This window comes from Vitis vinifera, chromosome 6, assembly GCF_030704535.1.
Source record: "Vitis vinifera cultivar Pinot Noir 40024 chromosome 6, ASM3070453v1".
Lineage (NCBI taxonomy): Eukaryota > Viridiplantae > Streptophyta > Magnoliopsida > Vitales > Vitaceae > Vitis > Vitis vinifera.
In genome coordinates this window covers 7,194,070-7,218,921 of record NC_081810.1, presented here as the reverse complement: position 1 = coordinate 7,218,921, position 24,852 = coordinate 7,194,070, and the positions used below count along the sequence as shown (strand labels likewise).

Sequence of the window (24,852 nt, the reverse complement as noted above, 5' to 3'; positions counted from 1 at the left end):
CGGTCAACCGATTAACCCTTCTCGATCAAGGTCGGTCAAAAGATGCAAAACATATTTTCTCTCTTCCAATAGCATTAATCACAAAATGACATGCTCTAAGGGTAACAAATGAAGTAAGTAATATCCATAAATGAAGTTTCGAGCCTTCACACAGGTAGTACATAAGTTTAACTAAGGTAGTACTTAAGGTTGGTTAAGGTAATACCTAAAGTAAATTAAGGTAGTACCTAAGGTACAGTAACCAAAATACCATAGGTGAACCAACCAACTACACTAATTAATCACAAAATGGCATGCTTTAAGGGTCACAAATGAAGTAAGTAATATCCACAAATGAAATTCCAAGCCTTCACACAAGTAGTACACAAATTTAACTAAGGTAGTACCTAAGGTCTGTTAAGGTAGTACCTAAAGTTGGTTAAGGTAGTACCTAAGGTCAGTTAAGGTAGTACCTAAAGTAGATTAAGGTAGTATCTAAGGGCAATTAAAGTAGTACCTAAGGTATATTTACCAAAATACCAAAAAAGATCAAACATTCTCTCTCTTCCAGTAGACTTTTCTTCCTAATTGAGGATAGATAAACCAATTCGTCGGGACCTAATACATTAAGAGTCTCCCGCGCTTCATTTTCTACATCGTTTCCTCTAGTTCTTCAAGGGCTTCACTGATTTAGTAGCCTAAAAGAGATGTTTGGTGCTATTTCTCACTGATAAAGCTATCTTGGACACATATTTGCGAGTCTAGGAAGCATTTGGAGGTTAGGGTTTCAATTTTTGGGTACCTACTCTCTCCACCTAAGCTCTATTTCGTTTTTCCTGAATTCTCTCGGACCCCCATGGCTCCTAGACGAGAGTCAGCTACGGCTAGGGCTCAAGGCAATCGCCTAGCTAAGGCATCTCAATCAGAGGCATGCTGAAAGGTGCATTTTGACACCACCTTGGAGTTTTGGATTTGGGTTTATGAATTGAAATTAGAGAAATTTTGGGTTGTTGGGAGTGAAGAAAAATGAGAGATTTTCCAAATGAGAGAAGAAAGTATTTAGATTAGGTGGTCGGGTTGGGTGTTTTTTTTTTCCTTTTTTGAGAAGTTAAAGATTCGTAATTTAGTGTTTTTTCTTAATTTTAGTGGTCCTGTTGACATGGAAGTTAGGATGATGTTGAGGATATTGAGCTGGAGAAACGGAGGGGCAATTTGGGCATAGAAGATAAAGCCAGCTCAGAGTGCACAAAAACAATAATACTTTTCATATGAAAAGCTGATTATCATATTTCCTATTGTCTATTCCGAAAACCATATAATTCTGAAATAACAGCTCCAAAACACAAGTTTCCCAAAGCTCAAAGCGAGCAGCTTTATCATAAGAAGGGGAACTTCTGGATAGAGGATCTAATACAGTGATTAAAGAAAGATAATATTATTCTTCCCCAACTCATCATCATTGATGGAAGAGTGATGAATGCTGGAGACTACTACCCTCCTACCACAGCTTTCAGTCACATAGGCTCAGTGCAACTGCAACCACATCTCCTAGCAACAAGGCAAAGAGGTTTCTTCCTGCCAGCAGTGATGCCACCCAGCTCTTCTTCAAGGCCAAGGTCCTCTATCTTCATCCCACAGGGAAGTTCCCAATCAAAACAGTAGACCAGGTTTGCTAATGTGAACTCTGCGGTGATGACTCCCATGTTAGCTCCAGGGCAAATCCTTTTGCCACCCCCAAATGGCAATAGCTCAAAGTGCTTCCCATAAAACTCAATCTCACAGTCCTCAAACCTCTCTGGGTAAAACACATCTGGGTCCTTCCAGATTTTGGGGTCTCTTCCGATTCCCCATGCATTGACTAGGATCCTTGTTCCGGGGTAAATGTCATATTCTCTGCTGCTGCTTTTGTCGTGGATCTTGAAGTAGTCCATTGTTTCACGGGGGATTAAGAGTGGGATTGGTGTATGTTTCCTCAGAGCTTCTTTGATTACCATTTTTAAGTACTTGAGATTGTTAAGATCATCTCTTTCCACTCTTGGTTTGCTTCCAATGCAGCTCCTGACTTCAGCTTGTAACTTGTTCATCACCCTGGGGTTTGCCATGAGCTCTGACATTGTCCAGTCCAAAGTAATTGCGGTAGTGTCTGTGCCACCAAGAAATGTATTCTGGAAAATAGAATACATTTTGGTTATCTTAATGCTTGAAAATTAACAACTAAAAAAAAGATAAATAAAAATGCAACCACCCAGAAAACAACAGCAGAAAAAGAAATTAATTACCATGAGCATGGCCTTGATGTGATCATTGGTGAACTGAAATGGACCTTTCGGATCTTCCAAGAGCCGTATGAAGACATCAACCAGGTCTTCTTGTTCTGGTTTTGGCCTGGTAGGATCAAGATGATCATCAATCACCATTTGGAAGTAACCATCAAGGTTTTGGAAACAGTTCTTGCGCTTGGCTCGGAGTCCAGACATGGCATCTATGATCCACCCTCCTGTTGGGAAGAAGTCCTCAGCTGAGAAAGCCTCCAATACTCTCATAGCCTCCACAAGAACATCATAAAACTTCTGGTTCCGAAACTGCTTCCCTTCATAACTCTTTCCAAAAGCAAAAGCACCAAGAATGCCATCCGCAAGATGGAATACCTTCTGTGTCACATCAACTGGGACAGGTGAATCTTGGGAGATAGAGCTGATCAAGCGACCAACCTCTACTTCCCTCGCATGCCAAAGCGACTCTGCCCTCTTCGGGCTCAGAAGATTAGCATTGAAAAGCTTCCTCATCTCTTTCCAGTGATCTGAGTATGGGGCGAAGGCCAGGTCCAGAAAATTGTAAGAAAGCAGCTTTGACCCTGGAGACGAAGGCCTGCTGCAGCAGCAGTTGTCTCGGGTTCTCAAGACTTGTTCAGCCATATCAGCTGAAGAGATTACAATGGTGGGAATGCTACCTAGTTGGAGAAACATGATGGACCCATGTTTCTGGGCGAGTGTCCAAAGGGAGCGGTGATGCAGTTTGCTTAGTTGGTGCAAGTTGCCTATGATGGGAAGTTTTGGAGGGCTTGGAGGAGTAGTTGCTCTTTCTAATACAGCTCTGTTTCCCCATTTTTGAACGAGAAAGAAACAAAGGACAGAAAGAAGGACCACACTGAGTGTGAAAAGCCAGTCTGTTACAGAAGATGGAGAAAAGACCTCCATTACAGCTTCTGCGATTTCCATGGCCATGAAGCTCTATGAAACTGGTGAGTGATGTTTGTGCTTGGTGTCCCTTAACAATGGAAGCCCAGTTATTTATAGTCCCTAAATTTTCCTCCACTCAGCTAACAATAATTGAGGGAGTCAAGCCTGACATAAGAAAAGTAGGTGGCTCTATGAAACATGAATTTTTATATTTTGTTTCGACTAAACTAATTTTGGGTTTTTATATTATCATTGATCACTCATAACTGCGCTTTTTTTTTTTTTTTTTTTTATCTCTTTTTTCATTTCCCTTTGTTTTCGCATTTTTCATCTTAGGCACCCTTCATTGTTTTAGTTTTTCTATTTTGATTTAGTTAAAAAATGAAAAAAAAAATTGAAAAAGAAGAAGGAAAAAAAAATGCAAAAAAAAAAAAAGAAAAAAAAAAGAGAAATGATATTTTGGATAAGTCTAAAACATTAACTCCTTGAAATAGTTAATTATTGATTTCAAGTCATCATTTTTAAAGATATATATATATATATATATATCATTTACATTTATTGAATCATTTCACCTCATTTTTCTTACTTTATAAAACAAACAAGGATTTATAATATAAAGAAAAAGTGACAAAAGCAAACATAAATAATGTCTTTTTGTCGGATTTAAGATAAATGAGTTGCAATAATATGGGGTGATTTATTATAATAATATTATTTAAACTTTTTGTCTACAATATTCAATTATATAGTTGTTGGTTTTAGTCCAAATTAACAAAAGAAAAAATAGTTATTTTCTGTTATAAAATCGAAACAAAGTAAATCAAGTAATTAAATTGATTATTATTATTAAACCAAACTAAATTGAATCGATCATTTAATTTTCTAAGTTCAATTATTCAATTCTTAATGCATAAAAACTTATTAGATGACTTGGTTTGAATTTGATACTCTAAACCAAACGATGCACTTCCATCACCAAGGCTCCTATGATATAACATAGCATTATAACATTGGTTTCATATACCTTTATGCTAATTCATTTCATAGATCTTGTCACCAAATCACCAAATTAAAAAGGGAGCGGCCTTTTTATGTGCGAGTCAGGTATCTCTAAAGGGACTGCCATCTTGTGGAGGAATATCATACCAAATCAAAATTTAAATTGCCTAGTTCAGTCAAATGTTATCAAACCGATTAGTTTACCACTTTTTACGCTATGTTGGGTTTTAGGAAATTTGAGGGAATATGTAAGAGAAATAAAAAAACTAAAAAATAAAAATAAAAAACAGATTTAATATTTAATTTTTTTGTCATGATTCTTTAAACTCATTTTTCTTCATTACGTATAAATTCAATAATTTTAAAATACATAAATTTCTATCACTTTTTTATTATATTTTATTTTTCTTCATATTTATTTTAATAAAATCATATATGTAAAAATCATTTTTCTTAATAATTTTTTCCTTTTTTTTAAATATTTTTTAAGAACCAAACATAGGTATTTTATTTAGCCTTGATCAGAGTCATTTATCTAAATATCTATACCAACAACATCATAGATGAACAATTTTTCTCATATACGTTGATGTGAAAGATATAAAATCACATGTGTTTCAAATAGAGAGAAAAGACGAAAACACATGACTTGTTCAACCATATATATCAAGACTCCATAAAAAATCACACGTATTTCACATATACATTGCATGTGGAAGAATCTCTCACATCAACATATATATCAAGACTTATTCAACCATATCAGTTGAAGAGATTACAATGGTAGAACACTACCAAGTTGGAGAAACATGATAGACCCATATTTCTGGGAAAGTGTCCAAAGGGAACGGTAAGACCATTTGCTTAGTTGGTGCAAGTTGCCTATGGTGGCAAGTTTTCTATACATCGATTAGGTTAAAAATGACAATACTAAATCATCCACCACACTCTTACATTATTTATTCTGTTAGTAATCCCCTTTCACGGTATTGTGAAAAGTAAACATTAGTTGTCTAATATTTTTTGAAAATAGATTTAAATTTTTAACAATTTTGATATTGTAAACCTAAAATTGAACCAGATTGATTCAATCCATGATTTTTCATTTAAAAATTAAAAATAAATCAAATCAATATGAAAGTTATACATATAAACTCATAACGTGTAATATCCATTTAGTTATATTATGGATTCAACGTATACTCTTCACATTTAAACAGATCCTAAACCACACTTACATAGCTTTTTTGTATGGGTTGATTCATATAATTGAAATAAACTATAACAATAATTATTCATATCATTGGGTTATAATAATACAATTTGAAATGAGTTGTAATAATATGAGGTGATTTATTATAATAATATTATTTAAACTTTTTGTCTACAATATTCAATTATATAGTTGTTGGTTTTAGTCCAAATTAACAATTATTATTAAACAAAACTAAATTGAATCGATCATTTAATTGTCTAAGTTCAATTACTCAATTCTTAATGCATAAAAACTTATTATAACATTGGTTTCATATAACTTTATGCTAATTCATTTCATAGATCTTGTCACCAAACCGCCAAATTAAAAAGGGAGTTGCCTTTTGATGTGTGAGCCAGGTATCTCTAAAGGGACCTACCATCTTGTGGGGGAATATCATACCAAATCAAAATTTCAATTGCCTAGTTCAATAAAATGTTATCAAGCTTATTAGTTTACCACTTTTTACGCTATGTTGGGTTTTAGGAAATTTGGGGGAATATGTAAGAGAAATAAAAAAATAAAAGAAAAGAAAAGAAAAAACAAATAAATAAAAATAAAAAACAGATTTAGTATTTAATTTTTTTTCATGATTCTTTAAACTCATTTTTCTTCATTACGTATAAATTAAATAATTTTAAAATACATAAATTTCTATCACTTTTTAATCATATTTTATTTTTCTTCATATTTCTTTTAATAAAATCAAATATGTAAAAATCATTTTTCTTAACAATTTTTTTCCTTTTTTTTCGATATTTTTTAAGAACCAAACATAGGTGTTTTATTTAGCCTTGGTCAAAGTCATTTATCTAAATATCTATACCAACAACATCATAGAACAATTTTTCTCATATACGTTGATGTGAAAGATATAAAATCACATGTGTTTCAAATAGAGAGAAAAGACGAAAACGCATGACTTGTTCAACCATACATATCAAGACTCCATAAAAAATCACATGTATTTCACATATACATGCATGTGGAGGAATCTCTCACATCAACATATATATCAAGACTTATTAAGCCATATCAGCTGAAGAGATTACAATGGTAGAACACTACCAAGTTGGAGAAACATGATAGACCCATATTTATGGGAAAGTGTCCAAAGGGAACGGTAAGACCATTAGCTTAGTTGGTGCAAGTTGCCTATGATGGCAAGTTTTGAAGGGCTTGGAGGTGTAGTTGCTCTTTCTACTACAACTCTGTTTCCCCATTTTTGAACGAGAAAGAAACAGATGACAGAAAAAAGGACCACACTGTGTAACTAGGGTAAAATCATAATTTAATTAATTAAGAAAATAAAACTTTGGGTTAATTAAATATAGTAAGGCTTTAATGTTGAGCTTTGGGCTTGAGTTGTAAGGATAGATTTTGGGGCTTTGAAAAATAATAATAAATCAATCAATCAATCAATCAATCAATAAACCTAAATATATAGATTGGGTTATCCTTTAAATATGCATAAAAGTTAGATCATAGAAGTGTTTTTTGTATGGTTTTGAGGTATGGAAGAATTGGTCTTACTAAAAGGTTAAATAAATTATTTAAATGATTGGATGCTAGAAAAACATTAGACTAAAAGTTCTTAAGGAAAAAAGGTTGAATGATTGTTTAAAAAAACAAGTTAAGTGAATATAAGTAATGAAAATTGGATATTTCCCTTGGAATATTAATTTACTAAATTTTGGTATATAAATAAATAATAAATAAATATATACTTAGGGTATAATATTTATCAAAACTTTAATTTGAAGGATTTTTTTAAATCTCTCAAGTGATTCGTAGGAAATTTTTGCAACATTGTTCCTTTGGATTTACGAACTTAGTAAGGGTTGATAGTGCAAATAAGTCATTATATAATTCTCTACCTATTTTTCATTTATTTTTAGAAGTAGATCAAGGAATCATTTTTTGAAATATATTTTGATTTGTTCCTTAATTTATTAAATAAATTGGGAATATCGTGTGATTTGTTTATTGTTTTTTAAGTGAATTTTAATGTTTAATTTATTATAATGATTTTGGAAACTCTAGTCATCAGTGACCCTAGTCAATAGAAAATAAGTTGTTAACCTTTATTACCCTTAATGGAGGTAGTAATGCAATGCAACCCTAGACACTAATGATGTTATTGGCCTTTGATATACCATTTATTGGAAACCATTTTATCCACCAGTAAAAGGAACATTTTGAGGCTAGCCACCTCATGCAAGTGTTGTGCCAACGGAAACTTTAATGCAAACAACGTTAGTTTAAGAACATAAAAATAAAACAATTCATACAAAGGCACACGGAGTTTTAACATGGTTCGACCAGCCATGCCGACATCCACAGATGATAGAGAATCTTTCCATTATACCATAGAGAATATTACAAAGTATGAAACCAGATACAATTATTGGGTTTCCGAAACATCTCATGTTTCCCCACTCTTTATATCCACACATTGAACTATGAGTCTCTCGCTCCACCAAGTGTCTCCTATTCTTTCTTACCTTTCTATCCATCCCGTACAAGTCTCTACAAGCACATCTCCATCTCATGACCTTTTCCCCTAATGACCTAAAATATTTATAAAGATATTCTTAATAACTTTCCTCATTCTATAAGGAAATCTAATATTACAATGATATATCAACTTAAAAAATATTTTATACAATATTCTTTACAAAAAACGAATTTACACTAATTAGAAATTGGGAACACTTTTCAATAATCTCCACCTTTGATCAAATTCTATTAAGTCAATCTTCCGTATTTCCATGATATACTCTTTTTGTATTATATCTATCCCAACAAAAAAACAATCAACTCCACTTTCAACCAAAATTCCTTTATAATCTTTTGGTTTTTTAGAAATCTTAAACTCAAGCTCACAAAAAGATAAAACAATCGACACAAAGATACATGAGGTTTTAACATGGTTTGACCAACAATATCTACATTCATGAATGAGAGAAAAACTTTTTGTTGTACCATAGAGGATATTACAAAGAATAGAACTAAATACAACTATTAGGTTTCCGAAACATTTCATATTTCCCCACTCCTTGTATCCACACCCTGAACTATGAGCTGATCTGTTCCATCAAGTGTCTTCCATTCTTCCTCGCATCTCTATTCACCTCGTGTAATCTCTACAAGCTCATCTCTCATTCTTTTGTATTTCTATAATACAACCAAACACGAGAAAATTATTTTTCTCAATATTTTTTTCCTTCCTTAATGTACTTTTTGAGAACCAAATACAATCTCAATGTTTAATAAGCCTTGGTCCAAGCCATTTCTCAAAGTGACTGTATCAACAACATTAATTATAAACAATTAATTTTTCTCATATTCCTCTTAGTTTCCTGCCATGGATTTCATTTTTATGCTAGAATTTTTGTTGTTATAATCAAAGGAAAAAGGTAAATAACTAATTCATGGAGTTATATTTAACCCTTTTATAGTCGTAGAAATCATGCTTTTACAAGACAGAATCATGATTCATGTGTTAATTTGATATTTATATGGTTTTTTCAATTCCATTTTCTTATTTCTTCTTGATATAATATCATGTGGATTTCAAAAAGAGAGAAAATATCACAAACTTAAACACGTGTGTTGAGGAAAAGATTAAGGGAAACTTGTGTTTTGGAGCTACTATTTGGGAATTATATGGTTTTCAGAACCCAACAATGGGAAATATGAGAATCAGCTTTTAATATGAAAAATATTATCGTTTTTGTGCACTCTGAGCCGGCTCCATCTTCTGTGCCAAAATTGCCCCTCCGTTTCTCTAGCTCAGCATCCTCAACACCATCCCAACCTCCATGTCAGCAGGACCATTGAAATTAAGAAAAGAACACTAAATTCTGAATCTCTAACTTCTCAAAAAAAAAAAAAAAAAACACCTGACCCGACCACCAAATTTGAATGTTTTTTTCTCTCATTTGGAAGTTTTCTCTCATCTTTTTTCACTCCTAACAACCCAAGATTTCTCTCATTTCAGTTCAGAAACCTAAATCCAAAACTCCAAGACAATGTCAAAACGCACATTTCGATGTGTCTCTGGTTGAGACGCCTCAGCTGGGCACTTGCCCTAAGCCCTAACCATAGTTGACTCTCGTCTAGGAGCCATGAGAGTCCAATAGAATCTGGGAAAAACAAAACGGAGCTTAGGTGGAGAGAGTAGGTACCCAAAAACCTAAACCCTAACCTCCAAATACGTCTTAGACTCGCAAATCTATGTCTAAAATAGCTATATCAATAAGAAATAGCACCCAACATCTCTCTTAGACCACTAAATCAGCAAAGCCTTTGAAGAACCAGAGGAAACGGTATGGAAAATGAAGCGTGTAAGACTTTTAAAGTATTGGGTCCCAATGAATCGATCGACCGATCCTCGACCAGGAAGAAAATTCTATTGGAAGAGAGAGAATGTTTGATCCCCTTTGGTATTTTGGTGACTGTATCTTAAGTACTACCTTAATAACCCTTAGGTACTACCTTAATCTACTTTAAGTACTACCTTAATCAACCTTAGGTATTACCTTAGTTAAATTTGTGTATTACTTGTGTGAAGGCTCGGAACTTCATTTGTGGATATTAATTACTTCACTTGTGACCCTTAGAGCATGTCATTTTGTGATTAATTAGTGTGGTCAGTTGGTTCACCTAAAGTATTTTGGTGACTATACCTTAGGTACTACCTTAATAACCCTTAGGTACTACCTTAATCGATCTTAGGTATTACTTTAGTTAAACTTGTGTACTACCAATTTGAAGGTTCGAAACTTCATTTGTGGATATTACTTATTTTATTTGTGACCCTTAGAGCATGTCATTTTGTAATTAATCAACGTGGTTAGTTGGTTCACTTGTGGTATGTTGGTGATTGTACCTTAGGTATTATTTTAATCTATTTTAGGTACTACCTTAACCGATCTTAGGTACTACATTAGTTAAATTTCCGTACTACTTGTGTGAAGGCTCGAAACTTCATTTGTGGATATTACTTACTTCATTTGTGACCCTTAAAGCATGCTATTATGTGATTAATTGGTGTGGTTAGTTGGTTCACCTATGGTATTTTGGTGATTATGCCTTATGTACTACCTTATTTAACTTGTGTACTACCTGTGTGAAGACCCAAAACTTTATTTGTGGATATTACTTACTTCATTTATGACACTTAGAGCATGCCATTATGTGATTAATTAGTATGGTCAATTGGTTCACCTTTGGTATTTTGGTGACTATATCTTAGGTACTACCTTAATAGCCTTTAGGTAATACTTTAATTTACCTTAGGTACTACTTTAACCAACCTTAGGTACTACCTTAGTTAAGCTTGAAATGTTATATTTTGAATTTTTTTAGTTAATAATAACTATTACTATCCTAAAATATGGTATACATGTGTGAATTATATACGTTTTGTACCATCTTTTGCAATAGTCATTCATAATAGCAACTATGGCAACTATAATGCTAGCTATTTACCCCATTTACTCAAATTTGACCTCCTTCAACCTAAGTTATGCTTTAGGGATTCATGGAATTGAGCTGATAAAGCTAATTCACCACTACAAGAAACTTCAACGACTGTGGGTACTAACTTTTAACCTAACTATCGTCTCTAAAAATCAATACTCTTTCTTTATTAAGATGTATGACAAGTTCCTATGATTTATGTAGATATTGGATTGCACTTGAGACAAGGGACTAGGAGTTGTAACTTCTTCTTTTGTGGACTTTGTAGATGCAATCTGGCCCTTCCAAATTTTTATTGTTATCTAGTAGTTGTACTTTGTTTAGGTGAATTGATTATTGTATTTTTAGTTAATGCAGATTTATGGATATGTTGTTTAATTTACCAAATATCTCTTATTTGTAATTCTCATTATCATATATAGATCTTGGTTAAGATTTGTCTATTTCCTCAATAGCAATAATATCAGTTACCAATGGAATGAATCTTGTGTAACTTGTAACATCATTTTTGTTTAACCTTACAAATAATACTTTTGAGACCAAGAAAAATTATTATCTTAATAGGGTTATTGATTCATCGTTAAATGAATATTTATTAATTTATAAAAAGTATTATATTTTTATTTTATAATATTTATATGTGTATGACTTATAAATAAGGTATTCTAATTACAATAATAATAATAATAATAATAATAAATGGATACATCAGAGATAGGTAAACTCATCAATGGACCCTCTATCCTCTTGTTTTCCATCTATTTTTTCATGTCCATCATAGAATAATAAGATGGTTAAATATTCTTTATTTTTTCAATCCAATTGCTTTTTTGATTTTGGAAAAAATTATCTTTATCAATATTAATTTGACCAGAATGAAGATAAATTTACCCAAGCATAGCATTACGACCAAAATATAAAAATAATAATAGTAATAAAAAAAACCTCGTATGGTTTGAAGCATCTTGTTTTGGTAGTTACCCATTATTAAAACCCATGAAGTCTGGGTAGTAAATGAAGGAACTAAATCTTGTAGTAGAGATGATATTAATCCTTCAAATGATTCACATACATGAATAAATACGGGTTAGTGTAAGAGATGATAGTTGTTTCATCGTGGACACAGTTTCCATTATTTGTCCTTCTATGCTTTCATGATTTCGCCACAAATGTCCTTTTCTCTTTGTTCCTCATTTTCAATTTCAGCTCATTCAATTGTCTAGGAGCGAGTTGGTGTCATTTTCAGTTTTAGATATAAAATCGATCGATCGGTTACCCCTTCTCAATAGAGGTTCGGTCAAGAGATTTAAAACATCTTCTCTCTCTTCCAATAGCATTAATCACAAAATGGCATGCTCTAAGGGTCACAAATAAAGTAAGTAATATCCACAAATGAAGTTTCGAGTCTTCACATAGGTAGTACGCAAGTTTAACCAAGGTAGTACCTAAAGTCGGTTAAGGTAGTACTTAAAGTAGATTAAGGTAGTACCTAAGGGCTATTAAGGTAGTACCTAAGGTACAGTCACCAAAATATCATAAGTGAACTAACTGACCACACTAATTAATCACAAAATAGCATGCTCTAAAGGTCACAAATGAAATAAGTAATATCCACAAATGAAGTTCCAAGCCTTCACACAGGTAGTACGCAAATTTAACTAAGGTGGTACTTAAGGTCGGTTAAAGTAGTACCTAAGGTCGGTAAAGGTAGTACCTAAAGTAGATTAAGGTAGTATCTAAGGGTTATTAAGGTAGTACCTAAGATACAGTCACCAAAATACCAAAGGGGAACAAACATTCTCTCTTTTCCAGTAGACTTTTCTTCTCGGTTGAGGATCAGTCGATTAGTTTGTCGGGACCCAATACTTTAAGAGTCTCTCGCGCTTCATTTTCTGCATCGTTTCCTCTGGTTCTTCAAGGGCTTCACTAATTCAATGTCTAGATGTTTGGTGTTATTTCTTGTTGATAGAGCTATCTTGGACACAGATTTGCGAGTCTAAGAAGCATTTGGACATTAGGGTTTCAATTTTTGGGTACCTACTCTCTCCACCTGAGCTTCATTTTGTTTTTCCCAAATTCTCTTGGACTCCCATGGCTCCTAGATGAGAGTCAGTTGCGGCTAGGGCTCAAGGCAAGTGCCCAGCTAAAGCGTCTCAATCAGAGGCACATTGAAAGGCGTGTTTTGACACTGCCTTGGAGTTTTGGATTTGGGTTTATGAACTGAAATGAGAGAAATTTTGGGTTGTTGGAAGTGAAGAAAGATGAGAGAAAACTTCCAAATGAGAGAGGAAAACATTCAGATTAGGTGGTCGGATCGAGTGTTTTTTTTTTTTTTTTTGACAAGTTAAAGATTCAGAATTTAGTGTTTTTTCTTAATTCTAGTGGTCCTGTTGATATGGAAGTTGGGATGATGTTGAGGATGATGAGTTTGAGAAACGGAGGGGCAATTTGGGCATAGAAGATGAAGTCGGCTCAAAGTGCACAAAAACGATAATACTTTTCATATTAAAAGTTGATTCTCATATTTCTCATTGTTGGGTTTTGAAAACCATATAATTCTCAAATAGCAGCTCCAAAACACAAGTTCCCCAAATATCAAAGCAATCCGACAAGCAGCTTTATCATAAGAAGGGGAACTCTGTATCATGGATAGAGGATCTAATACAGTGATTAAAGAAAGATAATATTATTCTTCCCCAACTCATCATCATTGATGGAAGAGTGATGAATGCTGGAGACTACTACCCTCCTACCACAGCTTTCAGTCACATAGGCTCAGTGCAACTGCAACCACATCTCCTAGCAACAAGGCAAAGAGGTGTCTTCCTGCTAGCAGTGATGCCACCCAGCTCTTCTTCAAGACCAAGGTCCTCTATCTTCATCCCACAGGGAAGTTCCCAATCAAAACAGCAGACCAGGTTTGCTAATGTGAACTCTGCGGTGATGACTCCCATGTTAGCCCCAGGGCAAATCCTTTTGCCACCCCCAAATGGCAATAGCTCAAAGTGCTTCCCATAAAACTCAATCTCACAGTCCTCAAACCTCTCTGGGTAAAACACGTCTGGGTCCTTCCAGCTTTTGGGGTCTCTTCCGATTCCCCATGCATTGACTAGGATCCTTGTTTCGCGATAAATGTCATATTCTCTGCTGCTGCTTTTGTCGTGGATCTTGAAATAGTCCATTGTTTCACGGGGGATTAAGAGTGGGATTGGTGTATGTTTCCTCATAGCTTCTTTGATTACCATTTTTTGAACGAGAAAGAAACAGAGGACAGAAAGAAGGACCACACTGAGTGTGAAAAGCCAGTCTGTTACAGAAGATGGAGAAAAGACCTCCATTACAGCTTCTGCGATCTCCATGGCCATGAAGCTCTATGAAACTAGTGAGTGATGTTTGTGCTTGGTGTCCCTTAACAATGGAAGCCCAGTTATTTAGGGTCGAAAAATTTTCCTCCACTCAACTTACAACAATTGAGGGAGTCGTGCCAGAGATAAGAAAAGTAGGTGGCACAGGGATAATTAATTTATTTAAGTCACACGGTGTTATTTTGTTGTCAGCGCCGAAGAAAGTGAATGATTTTTTAACAAGCTTGTGTTTAAATGTCCCGTTCTTGGAACGAGGAGCCCTCACGTTGAAAATCTTTAAATTGCGATGTTGGCACTTTTAATATAAAAAGTATTTTTTGAATAAAAAAATTATTACATATGAAGAAATTTACAAAACATTTCTAACAAATTTAAAAATCATTTATGATTGAAAAATCAATTATAATGATGCCAAAAGACGTATTTCATAGATGATTCTATAAAAAAAAATTACTTTTAAAGAAAAAATCATCGGTAAATTTTACCGATATCATCACTTAACATAAATCACTTTTAGTTATATAAATAAAAAAATTAAATAGTTTTTTTTTAAATCTTCACAAATGTTAATTAATTGATTGGGTAAAGCATTTCTCTTTAGTCATATAAATAACAACACAAAATGATTTATAAAGGTTCAATTTTTAAGTGTGTTGATAGATGTTTTGGTAATGCAATCATATCTTAAATCTATTTTTTTCTACCCTTAGAAAATAAATCAATTAACAGGTCACCATTAATATTCTAAACTCTCCTATACAAGTCATTGATATGCTTGCAACTTGAATGGTTCAATTCAATTGATCAATTCAATCAAATTCAAACCCAACTTCTTTTTTATAATATGTTTGGACAATGAATTTGTAATTTCACTTAGAATTAGGTAAAATATATCAACTTAGAAAATAATATGTTTGAGCTCTCATGAATCACACAAAATTATTAATAAGGACATAGATGTTAAAATCAACCAACATGAAGGGTGCATTTCATTAACCTTACATCCATCATACCTTTTCAAGCATGTTTTAAAAATGGGTACATATACTCATGATATGTGACTTTTATGTAAATAGTATATATACACCAGCCTTTCATATGTGGGTCAAAAGAAGTTAACGTCTGCTTGATTACTATTTTTGAAAAACAGTTTTTAAAAACAATTTTTGATGTTTTCAAAAATTAAATTGCGTTTGACATCTAAATTTTGAAAAACATTTTTTGTTTTTTAAAAACAAAAAAAAAAACATTTTTGATTGAATTAATAAAAAAATATTTTTTAGAACAAATGAAACAAAAAAAACATGTTTGAAAGTTGTTTTTTTTTTAATTTAATGTTTTCTTCATAACTCTTCTCTATTTATAGAACAAGATATAAATAAAGAAAAATTCAACAAAAGATAATAATAAGAGGGTGATGGATTTGAATGGGAAATCAAATTACATTTTTAGTTTTTATTTTATTTTAAATTTTGATTATATTTTTTTATTTTAATTACAATAAATAAGAAGATGAAATATTTTAATAATAAATTACTAAATATCACATTAACGATGAGATAATCTCTTTCAATAAATGGTTAGATTTTTTTAATAAAGAAAATAAAATGTTATAATTCAAATTTACAACTTTTGTTACTACTCTAAATTGATTATAGAAACATTTGATACAAATATCTAAAGGAAATATTGATAATTATGTAAAATCAAACATATTTTATTATTTTAAATACTAGTAAGAAATATTATTAGTTTAAGGATTTATGATTTATAAGGATATATATTTTTGAAATTTTCTCAACTATTTACCTTTTTTATCTCCTATTTTCTACTAAATCTTATCCCTCTGACACCCTTTCTAATTATTCTGATTTTTAAAATAAAAATAATAAATTTGTTTTAGACATAAAAATAATTTGATAATTAAATTAATATATAAATATACAACATTTTCAACAAGTTTATTTATTTATTTATTAAATTATATTTTCTTTGATTAACTTAATATTTTAAAGATAAAAAAAGTATATCCATTTTTCAATTGATTTTTATAATTTTAAAAACTATATGCATTTTTTAATATAAAAATTATTTTTTAATCATTTTTTATTTTCCTTTCAAAAAAAAAAAACCTTTTTAGACCTACCTCTTACCCTAATTTTCCATTTGTACATTCTTCTTCTTCTTGAGAATCTCTCTCATCTGTCTCTCCTCTCACGATTTCTCCCTCTTGTTCCACATAATCCACACTCCTCTCTTCCTCTTTCATCTTAGCACCTCCATTTCCCCACTCCCTTTATCTCTCTCACACGCATATATTCACCTACCTCCGTTGCTCATATGAAGTTCAGATTACAGCATTGCCACCATTACCAATAGTGTAGCCAATTAATTTTCTCATTTAGATAAGGAAATTGGAAAAGAAAATTTTGAGAGCACAAATTTGAGGGCTTATGGGTTTGTTCTTTATGTGTGGATTTGGGATTTGATTAAATTTGTTGTAAGATATATTTTTTGAGGGTTTGTGATTTTTTTTTTTTTTTTGTTCTTTGCGAGTATTTTTTTTTTTTTTTTTGTATTTTTTTTCTTCAGTTCACAACGTAGAAAACAAGAAAATAAATTGAGATTGTTATCCAAAACCACCAAATTAAAAACACAAAAGAAATTTAAAAACATGGGAAATAATTACAAAATCAGAAAACAGTTTTCGAAAATAGTAACCAAACAACTCTAACTTTTTCACTTAAAATATATAAAATCTCTATTACGATGGTAGACAAAAACTATTGGTTTGCCTAATAAGCTTCTTTACACAAATTGCACATACTACTTTTTATATTTTATCATGTGGAATAGCACTACTCAAATGCCTAATTATTGGAATGTTAATGAATGATAAGAGGCTTTTGTTCCATAGAGATGTTATTGCCACACCTTTTACATAGGCTCATTACACATTAGGTGTCTCTTACACTTCAAGACAAAGAGGTGTCTTCTTGCTAATAAAAAGAGCACCAACTATTTAACCACGGTTTTGGTTAACCTTGGTTTTAATGATAACAAAAGAAGGTTTGAGTGTAATATTGGATTGTAAACCCTGAACAAGTTTTGTTGCGCTTCGTTTGGGGCATCGGGGATCGAGATGTCTGGTCAACTTATGGGGATCGAGTTGCCCCATCAACTCACGGAGGTTGAAGGGGACAACACCCCTTAGAGAAATTTTTTTGTGTTGATTGATAATTTTGTCCCTATTATATATTTAACTTTTTTATGTTTAAGATTTTGTTTTTTCAGTGACTGCAATTAAGAGATTTTTTTAAAATTTTACCATTATAACTCTTTTTTTTCATTTTGATTAATAGATTGTTGAGTGTTGGTGCACTCCGTGAATGTAGGGATCATATTGATTGTGGAATCACATTAAAAATCTTATATTTTTCTTTATTTTTTACTCATGTGTATATGTGGTTTAGTTAACATGTAATAGTTATATTTAAGTTTTATAAGCACAAGAAATCCTTGGAACCATTAAGAAGAAGATATACATGAATTAAAAGAAGATTTCAAGAAAGGGTGTTATCACGCTTATCATTATAATATTTTATGTAAGACAATAGGTGCATTAAGATAGGGTCGATTGCATAGTTTTGTTAAAATACTAAAACATTTGTCCATAAGTTTTTAATTGATTTTACATTTTTATCATTTGAATGAAAGTTGATTTGAGGATGGAAAAACCTACCTATTAGGAGAATACCTTGAACTTCAAGCTTTTCATGAAAATCTTTTAAGAATTATTAAAAAAAAAAAAAACTGACTTAATCAAAGTGCCTTAAACTTGTAAAATTCTCAAGATATCAATTAAGCTTTTGTTAAAAGGTAGTCTACATATTCATATGGTTTAGTTAAAAAAGATCTTAATTAGTCCCAAAAAAATGCATAAACTTTCAAAAATATTGGATTAAAGTACATGTGGATGACCAGGTAATCATCCAGCAATCACGTGGATATTTAAGTGATCATCCACTTGCTATGATCAAGTTGACGTCCATATATGTTTTTTAGCCACCAATGACTCTTTACACTTCATTAAATGCTCCAACGGTTATTGTGCATATGACCATGCAGACGTTCACTTCTGGAAAGCCCATTTCTAATGGATAGTTTGATTTTTTAACACTTACATAAAAACCCTATACTTCATTTATGAAAGAGAATTTAGTTTCAAACTATTATTTAATCATCTATAAAACGTTTAAGAGAATATTTTGAGTACATTGGGATTAAACTTGCACTCCAATATTCTTAGTCCACCTTTTAAAGTCTAGTTTTCTTTGTATCCTTGAACAAAAATTTGTAAATTAAGAATTCACGTTAAAAAATTAATTTTTAATAAACTGTGTCGTAAGCTAAAATATGGGGTATCACTAAAAACTAAGTGTAGGTACATTTAGGATTTGTCAAAGTATGGGGGACCATTTAAAAGACATGATTAATAATAAATAAAATAAAATTTTAAAATTCTTATTAAAAAAATTCATTTCATTAAGAATGAGTAAAAGATATGATATCAATCATTATTCATTATTGAAAATTAATAACTCAATTTAAGTTTTAAATATTAAATTATTTAATATTTTAAAAAGTATCTTTAGAATTACTATAATAAATTTGAATTTTACGATAATAATAAGCAAAAGACTAAAAATAAAATAAGTGTAAACAACAAATTCACATGTGGGTTTTTATCAAAAAAAATTATAACTCCTAAAAAATCTTTTCAAACATTAAATAATATTCTTAGAATTTGATAGAATTACTATATTAATTTTGAGTTAGAAAATTTTATTTGAATTAATAAAAAAGAAAAAAATTATAAATCACTATAAAAAATAAAAATAACTTCATATATAAATTTCAACTTTTATCCAATATAATAAACTAAATAAAAGTAAATTAATGACTCTTATATATTTATTTTGGAATAAATGAAATTAATATATCAATAATCAATTCATTAATTTTATAATAAATTTATATTTAAAATATAATTTTTATATTTATAAAAAAAAATGCAATACAATATTTTACATTCAACGAGTAACTATCATATGTTAATAACTTTGTAATATTATTAATAATAAATTTATATTCATTTATCTTTCAATAATTTCTGAAGGGTTAAAAAATATTAGTGGAATTTTAAATTCATGCATACTTAATAAATGAATTTTTCAAAATGCTAGGTTTAGGGTTTTAAATCCGTCTCCCCCAAAACTTCCTTTTTATTTCAGTCTTCGATGTTCAGAACTTCCTTCTTCAAACTCTACCATATCTTGTAGGGTTTCGAGTCTCAACACCTTCCAAAACCCTAATTTTCAAGTTTTGGATCGTAGCAATGAACCCTTTAACTCTTGTGAAACGGATTCAGAAGATTAATTCACAAGAAGCTGCCTTAGGGATTTCGGAAAGCGCTTCATGGCACGCCAAGTACAAGGAATCGGCCTACGTGTTCGTTGGCGGCATTCCGTTTGACCTTACGGAAGGTGATCTCCTCGCAGTTTTTTCCCAGTAAGTGTCCTCATCGAGCTCAGTTTTTCTTACGGAAATTGAAATATTTGATGGTTGTGAAATGGAATTTTTTTTCAACCAATTGTATTCCTCAATTCATCATTTACTCGGCTCTTGTGGGAACTGAATCATTTTTTTATTGGGAGTTTTATAGATATGGAGAGATTGTTGATGTGAATCTTGTTAGAGACAAGGGGACGGGAAAATCCAAGGGTTTCGCCTTTGTTGCATATGAGGATCAAAGAAGTACAAATCTTGCAGTAGGTCAGTATGTTCATAATCATCAAATATTGTTTTCGGTTTGCTTTCTTATAATTACACAGCTGCAATGCTCATCCCGTTTTGGACTTTTTTCGGCAGATAATTTGAATGGTGCACAGATTCTTGGGCGAATTATAAGGGTTGATCATGTGAGCAACTATAAAAAGAAAGAAGAAGAAGACGAAGAGACAGAGCGGCAGAAGAGGGAGGCTCGGGGCGTGTGCCGTGCTTTTCAGAGAGGTGAATGTAATCGTGGAGCCGGGTGCAAGTTTTCGCATGATGAGCAAGTATGTTTTGTAGTCCCTGCAGACCAACATCATTTCTCTTCTATTATCTAGATTTTTCTTGCTTTAACTGCATTTTGACCACATTAAGAGTAGAAGTAACTAGCTTACTAGGATTTCTACTGGTTTTATTAAGTCTGTTCATGAATGAAAAGTGGATTGTGCTCAACAGAACATAGAATGAATAAGCTTATTTTGGAACTAGGGATCATTTTCATTTTCATTTTCATTTTCATTATTTTAGCTGACATGATAGAACCCTAGTGATAGTCTCTATCATCTCTGATCATTATTACATATATAGCCAAGCAGTTGCATGCCTGCAGTCTCTAGTTCTTATTATGTAACTAGCCTTTCACTAATGGTTCCCGTCATTGTTCATTTTTATAAAATATATAGCACATGTGGTTAACGAAGAATGATCCATTTATGACCTGGGTCTAGTTTCCCTTTTATAGTGCATTTTTGTCACTTTTGATGGTATACTATAGTGTTCAATTTCATTTTTATTGTTTTTCCTCGTTTATGGTTGTTCTTTATATGATTTATTCCCAAAATGTCTAAGCATGTGTTGAACTTTGCCATTCAGTCAACAGGTCTTTAGCTAGAGATACGACATTTTTTTGTAATGGTCAAAATTCATAGAAAAATATGATGAAATTTGTCCTGCTGCACAGGATTTAACCTTTTCATGGTTGTCGAAATCATGGAGGTTGGTTTTGCAAGGATTGGAGGTAAATGTGTATTTGATTTGTGACAAATTCATCACAAGACCTATTTGTTGCACAGACCAAGAGTTAGTTCCTCAAGTATATATATTGTTGAAAATATTTGTGCTTGTGTGCATTTAGTCCACTTTATGCAGTTCACAAGGGAAATGAATGAGGAAATTTCATAACTAGGTTGAGGGGATGGGAGTTTTCAGACCATGGTATAGAGAATGATCCAGTTTACTGTCAGACAAGGGATGCAGAAATGTGGTATTGTGTACCGTACCATGTTGGGATTTTGGAGGGATTCAATTTGAACTCATTTTAATATAAAGGAAGATGTTAGATCATGCATCATATTGAAGGAACTCAATTATCTCTATTGCTGTTTTTTGACTATTATGTTTCCTGGAAAGGAACTTGTTAGCGTTTGACAATGAAGAGTTATTGATCCAAAGATTGAAAACCTTTTTTTGTATGTAATTTGTGGTCTTGGTTTAAGGTGTCTATAGTTATGAGTCCTAATTCTCTTGTTAACTTCATTGATTGGTTAGGCTCAAAGTAAGTACATGTAACGTTTTTTGCTTCTTTCCTTTTCCCTCTGGGTTGAGCCTTTAGGCTTTTACTGTATACTTCTTGTTTACTTTGAAGGCGCTATTTTTGGCGTCTCCTCTTTTCTATATATACTATTTATCTTTACCTATCAAAAAAAAAAAATTATGTTTCCTGATCCTCCCAATTATGTTTGTCTAGTCTGCTTTAAGTAGTTTAGAAGGGTAGTGAACATGGAAATTTCATAACTAGGTTGAGGGGATGGGAGTTTCAGACCATGTTATGGAGATTGATCCAGTTTCCTGCCAGAAGGTTTCTGATGCAGAAATGTGGTATCGTGTGTTGCATCATGTTTGGGATTTTGGAAGGATTCCATTTGATCTCATTTTTTATATAAACTAAGATGTTAGATTATCCATAACATTGAAGGAACTCAATTATCTCTATTGATGCTTTTTACTGTTGTGTTTTCTGACGCTAATTGCTTGAAGCAGGATTGTGAATACATTCTGTGAACTTGTGTTGTACTTGGTTCTTGCATTGGACTACACATCCTGTTGAATCCCATAGTCCTTGGTTGATACCCCTCAGTATTGGTTGATTGTTAAACAATCAGCATGTGATGTTAAACACAACCAGTTGTGTCACCTAAGTTGTGTTTGACTTTACTAGTATCCCAGGTACCCATTGATCTGGACCTTTTAGTGGTTAAGCACTAATTTGTTGTGGAGTCAAAAAGTTGGTGTGGATTTGATTAATTCCTAACTAGAACAATCCATATTTTATAATATAAGCTGGGGGATCATGGGATGTTTATGAAGACCAAAAGCTTGGTTTCAACTTTACTATGATTGGCTTGTAATGTGGAGTTGTACTGCAGTTCAGCTTGATTTGAAAAATGGTGTGTTGAAACCAACACTATGTTGGTTTCTGCTTGAACAAGATAACTTGAGGTGATTAGACTTGTTCTGGCTCGTTGCACTATCCACAACCCCAAAAGTTCATGGTTGCTGTCAAGAAAACTGAAATGCATTGTACTTGAGAATGCTCACAATTTGTGAATTATGGCTCATTCAAAATGCTACCCTTCAGATTGAATGATTTAGTTTGATGAGTTGGATCATGAATAATCATACAGGAAGACAGATGTGATTTCGTATATTATTTGAAGCTAGATTTTTTTCTTTGTTATTTTTGTTTCATTTGGTTTCTTTTTCTTTTTTCTTTTTTCTTTTTTCCTTTTTCTTTCCTTTTTTTTTTCCATTTGTTTTTTTGTTCTGACTCTCCTATCTCTGAATTTTCTTTCCCTTTTTTTTTTTTCTCAGGATTCCTTATCTTCATGCAGTCTGTTATTCTCAGTTTATTTCTTTGTATGATGCAATTCAAAAATTGAACTGTGTATTGGCTGCTCTATAGTCTCTGAAGGTGCTTATCCATGCCTTTTGTTTTGTAAATCCAGAGAGCTTCAAACACTGGTTGGGGTTCAGAGGATAAAAGTTCCAGGTGGGGACATGACAAGTTTCAGGGTTCAACAAAGAGTGATGGAAGACCTAACAGCATACCAACAAATCGTGTTCATGAGCCTACAGTTGGAGAAGGGCATAGATTTGGCAATAAGGATGCAAGAAGTTCCCGAACAAAGGGCAGTGAGGGGGGAAGAGAAAGCCATCATAGAAGAAGTGAATTGGATATAAGAGACCAAGATGGCAGAGGTCTTGAGAGACAAATGGAACAGAAGGAGAAGGAATTGAATTACAAGGAAGACCAGGATAGGCGAACTACTGAGAGGAGGTCTGGAAGGCCTGATTCAAATCCAGGTGAAGATCATGATAGGAGGGGGGAAGACCAGGATATTAGAGCTACTGAAAGAAGGTCCAGAAGGCATGATTCAAATCCAAGTGAAGATCATGATAGGAGGGGGGAAGACCAGGATATTAGAGCTACTGAAAGAAGGTCCAGAAGGCATGATTTTGAGTCGAATCCGAGAGAAGATGATAGGAAGGAAGAAGACCGGGATAGGCGAGCTACTGAGAGAAGGTCCAGAAGGTCTGAATTTGAGTCAAATCCAAGAGAAGATCATGATAGGAGGGAGGAAAAGAGATCAAGAAGGCATGAGTTGGAATCAAAGCCAAAAGAAGATCATGATAGAAGGGAGGAAAAGCAATCAAGAAGACACGAGTCAGAATCGTATCTAAGAGAAGACCCCCGAGATGAGAGAGGGGACAAGCGGTCAGGCCATAGCAGAGATACTGCTTCCCATCGTCATAGAGAGAGATGATCATCCGCATAAAACAGCCATAACATTCCTGAGAGAAACTCACATAGATAGGATCCTCTCTGGTCTTGGAAGCAGAAGCTGTTAGTTTGCTGGGAAGCACTTGTGTGCACCATGATTATCTTCATCCTGTCGTGAAGCATGTGAACCTTTTTGGTTGCCCAAGGCTCCTTATTTTGTTTGGAAATGATTAACCAGCAACCATGGTTCAGCTTCACTGACATTTACTACCTATAGAGGTGTGTCCTCATCACAATGTTTTGTGGATATTTTCATTATTAATTGATGTACGCTTTAAGTGCAGTTCTGTATGAAAACTAAGTGAAAATATCAATTTTTCTTTTATCAACCATGGAACATTTGGGTTCCATGTTATGTTGTTGGACAATGAGGTACCTTTTCAGCGACAAGCCTGGAGAGCTAACGCCAGAGGCAATAGGCTACAGGGCATCATGACCCTTTGTGCTGAGACCCCGGGAATGTAAAGTGGACCATGACTGGGCCCAGGCCTTAAGCAACCTTGGGCTTCTAGTCTATATGATCTTATTCCTTAATGAGGACCTAAGGTGTCAGGGTCTTGAATAGTAGCCTTATTTGCATGCCTTATAACGGCTATACAACTATAACCCCTCGATCCATCACCATTCACCTTTAAAAGTTACCAGACTCTGGTGTCCCAAATTAATGTGTTCAATCACACTTAGAAATCACCCCCACAATTTGGTATCCCCAATTCATTGGCCCAAAGCTTTGAATTCTTCATCTAGCGTCTCAAAATCCTCTTGATTCAACTTCAAAGAGGCTTCAATGGTTGTAAGTTGTCATTGGATGTGGCTCAGGGTGGTATCATATGCCTCATTCATTGCCTTACAACTTATAGATTGAATCTTCCTGGAAGATCAAGTTAGCTGATCTAACTCCAATTTTGATTT

At 32.9% G+C, this 24,852-nt stretch overlaps 3 protein-coding genes across 3 annotated transcripts; 1 reads left to right on the top strand and 2 right to left on the bottom strand.

The window, feature by feature from the left end:
- Nucleotides 1-1,326: 1,326 nt before the first annotated feature.
- On the bottom strand, nucleotides 1,327-3,247 carry LOC100257025 (2-methylbutanal oxime monooxygenase). Its single transcript, XM_010652612.3, has 2 exons — nucleotides 2,259-3,247; nucleotides 1,327-2,144 (listed from the first exon to the last, which is right to left on the bottom strand). The coding sequence occupies exons 1-2, from the start codon at nucleotides 3,201-3,203 to the stop codon at nucleotides 1,494-1,496; spliced, it is 1,596 nt and encodes a 531-aa protein (XP_010650914.1). The 5' UTR covers nucleotides 3,204-3,247; the 3' UTR covers nucleotides 1,327-1,493.
- A 10,237-nt stretch (nucleotides 3,248-13,484) lies between these two features.
- LOC132253898 (cytochrome P450 71B9-like) lies at nucleotides 13,485-14,279 on the bottom strand. Its single transcript, XM_059737254.1, has one exon. The coding sequence runs from the start codon at nucleotides 14,265-14,267 to the stop codon at nucleotides 13,668-13,670; it is 600 nt and encodes a 199-aa protein (XP_059593237.1). The 5' UTR covers nucleotides 14,268-14,279; the 3' UTR covers nucleotides 13,485-13,667.
- Nucleotides 14,280-19,487: 5,208 nt separating this feature from the next.
- On the top strand, nucleotides 19,488-24,308 carry LOC100246760 (zinc finger CCCH domain-containing protein 25). Its single transcript, XM_002279285.4, has 4 exons — nucleotides 19,488-19,838; nucleotides 19,993-20,102; nucleotides 20,199-20,386; nucleotides 23,105-24,308. The coding sequence occupies exons 1-4, from the start codon at nucleotides 19,666-19,668 to the stop codon at nucleotides 23,921-23,923; spliced, it is 1,290 nt and encodes a 429-aa protein (XP_002279321.1). The 5' UTR covers nucleotides 19,488-19,665; the 3' UTR covers nucleotides 23,924-24,308.
- Nucleotides 24,309-24,852: the final 544 nt, after the last annotated feature.

Coding starts and splice junctions, on each gene's coding strand:
- LOC132253898 (XM_059737254.1), bottom strand. CDS start 14,267: ATGGCCATGGAGATCGCAGAAGCTGTAATGGAGGTCTTTTCTCCATCT.
- LOC100257025 (XM_010652612.3), bottom strand. CDS start 3,203: ATGGCCATGGAAATCGCAGAAGCTGTAATGGAGGTCTTTTCTCCATCT. Junction 2,145..2,258: donor ACATCAAGGCCATGCTCATG/GTAATTAATTTC, acceptor TCTATTTTCCAG/AATACATTTCTTGGTGGCAC.
- LOC100246760 (XM_002279285.4), top strand. CDS start 19,666: ATGAACCCTTTAACTCTTGTGAAACGGATTCAGAAGATTAATTCACAA. Junction 19,839..19,992: donor CTCCTCGCAGTTTTTTCCCA/GTAAGTGTCCTC, acceptor GGAGTTTTATAG/ATATGGAGAGATTGTTGATG. Junction 20,103..20,198: donor AAGTACAAATCTTGCAGTAG/GTCAGTATGTTC, acceptor TTTTTTCGGCAG/ATAATTTGAATGGTGCACAG.